The sequence below is a fragment of the Quercus suber genome, unplaced genomic scaffold, assembly GCF_002906115.3.
Source record: "Quercus suber isolate HL8 unplaced genomic scaffold, Cork oak 2.0 scaffold_806, whole genome shotgun sequence".
Lineage (NCBI taxonomy): Eukaryota > Viridiplantae > Streptophyta > Magnoliopsida > Fagales > Fagaceae > Quercus > Quercus suber.
In genome coordinates, this window is record NW_027070241.1 from 8,787 (window position 1) to 16,958 (window position 8,172).

General features: G+C 32.0%; 1 protein-coding gene across 1 annotated transcript; it reads right to left on the reverse strand.

The window, feature by feature from the left end:
* Nucleotides 1-3,523: 3,523 nt before the first annotated feature.
* On the reverse strand, nt 3,524-7,687 carry LOC112037962 (fatty acyl-CoA reductase 3-like). Its single transcript, XM_065767465.1, has 5 exons — nt 7,464-7,687; nt 7,175-7,256; nt 4,944-5,210; nt 4,010-4,137; nt 3,524-3,878 (listed from the first exon to the last, which is right to left on the reverse strand). Exons 1-5 carry the CDS (start codon nt 7,670-7,672, stop codon nt 3,725-3,727), a joined length of 840 nt encoding a protein of 279 aa, XP_065623537.1. The 5' UTR covers nt 7,673-7,687; the 3' UTR covers nt 3,524-3,724.
* Nucleotides 7,688-8,172: the final 485 nt, after the last annotated feature.

Genomic DNA, 8,172 nt, shown 5'->3' on the forward strand with positions numbered 1-8,172 from the left:
AAAAAAAAAAAACATAAAAAAACTACTTATTTTTAAGTTTATGTTTATTTGTCAATTATCCAAGAAAAAGAAAAAAAGTTATAAGGAACTCGAGTTTACCAAGCTCGAGTTCCATAAAAACATTAAAAAATAAATAAATAAATAAAAAATACTTATTTTTAAGTTTATGTTTATTTGTCGATTATCCCAAAAAAAAAAAAGTTATAAGGAACTTGAGTTTACGAAGCTCGAGTTCCATATTACAAGGAACTCAAGCTTGGTTATGGAACTCGAGCTTGGTGAGCTCGAGTACCATAGGAAAAAATACACCATTTTATTTACAAAGAACTCGAACCTAGTATGCTCAAGTATCGTGTTACATGGAACTCGAGTTTATCAAGCTCAAGTACCACATTATTTTTTTTAATTGCACAAATTCCAGGCCAACAGTGCCACAGTGAAATGAAACTAGGAACTCAAGTACCCTTTAGAACTCGAGTTTAGTGAGCTCGAGTACTCAAGTTTAGTGAGCTCGAGTACATAAAAAGTGGTAGATTCCCATTTAGTTCTAAAACTTTACTTTTTTGCTACAAATTTTACAAAATAGTGGTATTTGTCTATTTTAATCCAGTAGAACCTCTTTAATAGGTCGTTCTTAACGCTTGTCAATTGGGTATCTTCTGCCAGGAAACGGAGGCCCTTACTAACAAGTCAACATTCAATGAGCTTGTGGACCACCGCGGACGTGGCAATGTTTGATTGCTGTCTAGGAGGGTACAATTTTTTCCTCGACACTTCTTTTTTTAATAATGTTTTTTATTAGAGGAGAATGAATACTATAGAAATATTAGAAATTATCGTGGTTAGAAAAAAAATATATATATATATTAGAAATTATCGTTGACGACGTTGAGCTACAGAAGTCTTCAAACCGAAGGAGATGGCTAGTATTATTAATTCGTGATACTAACTTTTTCTCATTGTGCTTTGTGCACATTGAACATGCCACTTCAAGACCACTTTCACAGTTTCACCTACTACCATTTGTAAGATTCATTGAACCAGTGTACATCTAATTTAAGCATGGAAGTCTTTATTTACTTTTTTTTTTTGCTGAATGGAAGTCTTTATTTACTTGCTTATTTAATGTAAAACTAGTGTACCTTTTTTAATAGAAGAGAGTAGTATATCTTGAGCCAAAACAGTCAATCACACAAAACAAGGGACTTCTTCTAACAAGACTACAAAAGATTCTTTTCCCAAAAAAAAAAGAATCAATATAAAAAATAAAAATAAAAACAAAAGATTCTTTTTCCGTTTTGAAAGAATCAATATAAAAAAATTCGTTCACCTTACAATTATTGTCCTCTTGCTTTTTGAAAATCCTAGGTTTACAATGTGGGTCTTTTTAAATTATCAGTGGCAAGTGCCTAATGGTGATGGAAAATTCTAGGTTTATATATATATATATATATATTGATAATCATGGCTACCAAATATAAAATAACCAGAAAAGTAGCTTTTAACTACTTCTTTTGTCGTCATTTTTACCTTCTTTTTCACGGTCTAATTCCGCGTTGTATAGTGGAGGAAAAAAAAATTAAATTATTGAGTTTTTTTAAGTTTGATACTTCTATGACAGTGCACCAACATTGACCTCGTCATTTAAAATTTTTTGAGTTGTTTAAGTCCATACTTTATGAAAGTGCACCTACAGTGACCTCGCCATTTAAAAACTATCAATGATGATCAGATGGTCCCTCTCTTGATAAAATTATTGACAAGGTGGGATGGAGCATGAAAATAACAACAAAAGGAGCCTAAGTTCTTTGCAGTTTACAACTTTGCTACATGGTTTAACTTGTGAACTATGAATTTTGAAAGTTTGAAGTTCCAGTACTGAGGCTGAGTATCGTGCCCTTGCCGACACCACCTGCGAGCTTGTCTGGCTTCGCTGGCTCTTGGCTGACATGGATGCTCCACAGCCCACTGCTACTCCTCTTTATTGTGACAATCGTAGTGCTATCTACATTACTCATAATGATGTCTTCTACGAACGCACCAAGCACATTGAGATCGACTGCCACATTACTCGCCAGCATCTCAAGAAAGGCAATCTCAAGTTGTTCTCCATCTCATCTGCTGACCAGCCTGCTGATATCTTCACCAAATCTCACCCACCTGGTCGTCTTCGAGATCTTATATCCAAACTCCAGTTGGCTTCCTCCTTGCCACCTCGAGTTTGAGGAGGGATGTTAGTGTATAGATTAGCCCATTGGGCTTAGCCTAGTATATTACTTGTACTACACTTATATTACTTGTACTGCACACATACCTAGCCTATATAAAGGCTCTCTTTTGTACATTGTTTTCACACACATTATTATACTGACTATTCAGTCATTCTCTCTCTCTTTATATTGTTAACACTCACTTCACTAAAAGGAACTTTATCAAGGAGACCCATACTCTGCAAAACTAGTAATTAACAAGGGAACTTGGTCAATATACTGTTATACATAGTTGGTTACACTCTATCCCTCGATCCCCACTACACTCATAATTTCTCCCTCTAATAAAAAATTAATATGAAAAGCCTTATTTACTTTCATAGTTTTACTACCACTGAATTAGTAGTTTTTTGTTACTATTGAGATATGCCACTTACTGAACTTTTACTGCTTTTGTAATGAACTACAGCTACTGGTGAGACTGTTTTTGTTTCGGTTTTATCTTATTGCTGAAAGTCTATTGTTATGTTTTATTCTATCAATGGATATTCATTGTCCTATTCACTTTTACTTTTATCATTGTACATAATATATTGTTTTATCCTTTTAGAGTTGGATACATATCAAACTTTCATTCATTATCCATACTTCCTTTGATTTCAAGGTAGGTTTCCTTTGTAATAAAAAAAAAAAAAAAAAAAAGGTACACTGGTAACCATTACTCTTCTTTGGATAAATGTTAAGCTTTGGGCTTAGACTCTCAAATAAAATCTCGAGCCTAACACGGCTAACCATCTCGAACGTGCCAGAAAAGACCACAATAGAAAGTAAAAGAGGAGAGAAAAAAAGAGAAGGCAGGGGGTGGGTATTATGTGGAGAAAAAAAAAAGATCCGAAGCAAGGCTTGTTTACTTTCTTGTAAACAAGTCTTAGAATACAGTTTTTTGAGATGATGGGTCATTTGAAACAGTTTATTTAGTTGAAACTTAGAACTTTTTTTATTGAAATTGTTGAAAAAAAAAATTAAATGCTAACTAAATAGTACAATGAGACTTATAAATAGTACAAAAAAGTGTAATAAGACTTATAAATAATATAAAAAAGATGCTAAAAATTCAAATAAGCTGAACTTTTCATCACATCCCAAACAAACTTGATATATCCAAAGATTCCAAACAAGCTGCAGATCCCAGATTTTCATAATGACAGCAAAAAGAATGAATATCATAATCTTTTTTTCCGTAATGAAAGCAAAAACAATGAAGTTCTTGTTGTTTTATATATATATATATATATAATTCATTATCATATTGGTAACAGAAATCCATCACATTCCTTAGTACAACACTAGAACATATCATAATTAATACACTTGCCAAAGTTCTCAAATAAATTTGCAGCAATAATATACTGCGTTGAACAGATATTTCTATGTAAGTTACTCTAGAGGAACACAAATGTTTTAAAATGTAGTACAAACTCTGAAAACACAATACTATAATCCACTTGTGTATGTCACTTAATAACATATTTTACGATACCAGGTAAATGGACATTCAGAAAGTACTCGTCCCATTTGATGCATTTGGGATCGAAGCAAAACAAATCTGCCTCTGCACCACTTTCTCTTAATGCCATTCGCAGCCTCTCTGTGTTCATGTCATCAAAGCTATATGCAAAAGTAGGCTTATATTAATACATACATACATATATACATATATATATATATATATATATATTGAAGGAAAAAAAATGGTTAACTTAGCAAATACAAGAACCAAAGTAAAAGCATACACATACATGCCCTCGAAAAACAAGTAAGGCCTGTATAGTTCCACCAATCGCATCACAAAGTTGATCTTGTTTCTGAGATTAATATACGTGCCCTGAAAATACTTGCAAAGCGCTACATTCACCACTTCTAGTCCCTGTAAAACAAGAAGAAGAAAAAATCAATTGAAATAAAGATAATATATAGCTAGCAGAAGGAACTGAGGGCATTTTGAGTTCAGAAGATGCATGGTACTGAGAGAAATACCATAATGCTATGGTTGACAAAGGAAAATGAAGCAAGAACATTTGACATGGCAAGCGATGATAGATAACATGCACCCCTCTTGGTCACACCCAGCTATTTTATTGAAAAATAATTGGACTATTACAATTACAAACTTCCTGTTTTTTATTATTATTATATTTTTCCTTTGTTGGATTCGCTGTTGAATTTTTTGTCTTGATATATTTTATAGCATAATTAATTGACTATTGTCTTTTTATGTGTCAAACTTCAGTAGGAAAATAGAAAAAAAAATTTATATATATATATATATATTCTTTTTTATTCTATCAATATCTTTTAGGGGTTCAAAAGAACATATAATAAGAAAAAAAAAAAAGTAAATAAGAAGGCAAAACCAAAGATAAAATAAATAAATAAATAAAAATACAAAATATGATAGCATTACATTTCAAAAGTGATAAAATTTATTCCTCATGCAATTTTTTTTTTTTTTTTTTACAAAGGTTTCTCTATAAACAATTAAATTTAATTTACTAGAGTTTAAATGTTATAAATTTAGTTATTTTTTTTATTTCTACACACTAATAATTGTTAAATGTAATGTGTGTATTATAACTTTGTTCTAGATGGATTCAAATCGGTGTGTATGATCACTCATTTTTATTCACGAAGCATGCATATCATATATATGTATTGGCCAAACTAAGAACAAACCTTCAGCAGAAGCAAATAACGAAGGGCCATGTATCTTTCGAAGCTGGCCATGTCGCCTAACACCAAAGCCTTGGAAACTTTGACAGGTTTCCCATCCTTATTAATCCATGGTGTTTGGGAGAAGTAACGATAGCCGTATTCTTGAAGCCCCGCGTTTGTCATAGGATTGCTTGCTGAAGAACCCACTTGGTAAATCACATCAGAAGGATGATTTGCATGAGCTACCATTGCCACTATTATAGAATTCACCACAAAGTCTGCGGGTATCTGCATTTTTATTTACATTTCATTTAATAATAAACTAAATGATCAAATTCATCACATTTTTCTAACAATTTAAACTTCTAGAAAAATTTCATCTAATTATAATATTCTAACACTCTTGGTCACATATTCACCCAAAGTAATTAAACTAAGGGAGTCAATTTCATATTGATGTCATTTTAATTTGGCCAGAGAAACAAAAATGTTTTGGTACTAGTTAATACCGGTGTACCATTTATAGATTACATATATATGTGTGTGTGTGTTTGTATATATTTATGTAAGTATGAATGTATTCATTTTTATAGTATTTATTAACATAAATTTTTAAATCCACATTTTATAAGCTTAAATATTAGCTTAAGTACATTAACTAATATATTAGATTAAATAACATATTTTTTATTAAAAAAATCACAAATTTAACATTTTAAAATTTTTTTTTTTTATTGTACCGGCTAAATAGTAAAACCGGTCAAAATACCCGAAATATGCCCAGTACAACTACTACAAGCCAGTATAACCCAGTATTTTTTCCTATTCATTTTAGAGGAGTACTAAAACCGATTTAATGCCCAGTACGATATATTTCTTATGTACGGGCGATACCAATACAATGTTGACTTCCCTATGCTAAACATGTGAGATTTTTAACGTAATTATTAAATGAAATATGGTATCAAAGCTGATCTTGAGTTCAAACTCTATACATTTTAGAGGAGTACTAATACCGATTTAATGCCCAATACGGTATATTTCTTATGTACGGGCAATGCCGGTGCAATATTGACTTCCCTATGCTAAACATGTGAGATTTTTAACTTAATTATTAAATGAGATATGGTATCAAAGCTGATGTTGAGGTCAAACTCTATACCCATTCATAAGGGTCGTCAATGGGCCGGGTCGGGCCGGCCCGGCCCATTTTTACTTGGCCCATGGGCACAATGGGTTGGGCATAATGGGCTATTAACTAGTTAATGGGCCGGGTCGGGCTGGGCCGAAAGAGAAAACCTTAGCTCAAGACCCTGCCCATGGGCAATACCCATTTTGTCTTTAGCGAGTTGGGCTATCGGGTTGGGCCTAATGTGTCACCCATGGGCTTGTGTTAGCATATTATTTTATTATTTTTATAAGGAATGAATCAATTTTTTATAAGGAAATAATCAATCTATTTTTTAAAAGGAATTAATTAAAGAATTTAATACTTAATTACAAATTTTTTTACAGTCAAATCTATTTAATTTTTTGTTTTGTTGATGAAAACCTATTTAATTTTTTATTTATTAAGGCTTTAAATAGTTTTTTTTATTTAATTTTTATCTTTAATAAAAAAATGTCAAATGGTTAATTCAAATTTGATAGACTACTAAAAAATATATATATTTAGTAAACTAAGTTTAGCACGATTACTTTGGATATCTTAGTGGTTGAGGGAGTTCTTTTAAGAAATTCCACTATGATATCTCAAGATCAATCCTTCATACACTTCTTATATATTTTTGTTATGAATTATGAGTTATTAGGCTAGGCTAATGGGTTAGGCCAACGGGCTGGGCAGCGGGTTGGGCTACTGGGCTAGCCCATCGGGTACCCATGGGCATAAAAACTAGCCCATGGCCTGACCTACTAGGCTAGTGGGCTACCCATGGGCCTCAATAACAACGGGTCGGGCCGCCCATTAGCCCGGTGGGCCGTCGGGTTTTTTGGTCGGACTGTGGGCCATGGGCTATTTGATGACCCTTACCCATTCAACCTCATATTTAAAATTATTATGGTCAATGATTAAATTCATAGCTTCTTAGCCATTTGAGCTTTTTGAACAATTAAAATTAATAATTTACTATGGTATGATTTTGAGTTCCCAATTCAAAGCATGTCTCCACTTTATCTTTAACGCTTAAGAAGTTATAATTATATGTAAATAAATAATAATTAATGAGTTATGATTGACTTAATCAACTCACCAAATCAAGGGCTGCCTGAAGATCACCAAGAAAGACAGTAAGTTTTCCCTTACCATAACCAACTGCTAGACTGTCAATAGTCCTGTAACATCAAAATGTAATTACAAATTAAAATTGCAATATAATTCAAACTTTTCTCCTTTTTTTAATCACATACTTTCTCTCATTTTCTCCATAACCAAACAAGAAATTAATGCTATAGGAAAATAAAATGATAATAAATTATAATTCAGAACAAGGGTTAATTGTCATTGCACAAATGTAATTAAGAAAGATTTTGTGTTCTCACCTTACCCCTTCAACCCAACCGGGGAAAGGTTCTTTGAAAGTACTGGTAACAATGGTAGGACGTAAGATAACCACAGATTCATTTTCTTTTAGATGCCCTATAAGCATCTCTCCCATTGCTTTTGTGAATACATAAGTATTCGGCCATCCGTACATCCTTGCTCTGATAAAATATTTGGACAAAAGGTAGGTAAGACGATTAGAACTCATTAATTGCCCATAGTTGAATGCATTATTTGTTAGAAATAATTTTTTTTAATTCACTAATTTAACTCTAGGAAAGAATAATTTGGGTTTCAAGTGGAGATTAAGTCAATTCGAAATCACAAAAACATTAATATATAAAAAAATTATTGTGTACTTCAGAAATATAATAATAATCTCAATTTATGGACAACAGCAAAGTGTAGTAGTACTTTTGCTTTACTTTGCCTAAAAAATAATATAAATAATTATATATATATATATATTAGCCTCACAAGCATTTGGTTAAAATTTGAATAACAATGTTATAGAACAAACCCTGCAGATTCTGCTCTTCCCCACCCAACATGATAAGTTTAAGTCTTGATTAAGCACAAACCCAATCCAAACTGATTTGTTGACATTCATCGTATTGTCACACCGTAATTTTTTTTTACCTAACAGTAACTTTTGTATTACTGAAGTTTGGATTTTTTTTTTTTTTTTTGGATGAATCTGAAGTTTGG

Bases quoted from the DNA above. Each gene is read 5' to 3' on its own strand.
- LOC112037962 (XM_065767465.1), bottom strand. From the start codon at position 7,672: ATGAGTTCTAATCGTCTTACCTACCTTTTGTCCAAATATTTTATCAGA. The intron at 7,257-7,463 runs GTGAGAACACAA...TTGATGTTACAG, and splicing joins GGTTGGGTTGAAGGGGTAAG to GACTATTGACAGTCTAGCAG. The intron at 3,879-4,009 runs GTATGTGTATGC...TTTTGCATATAG, and splicing joins TACTTGTTTTTCGAGGGCAT to CTTTGATGACATGAACACAG.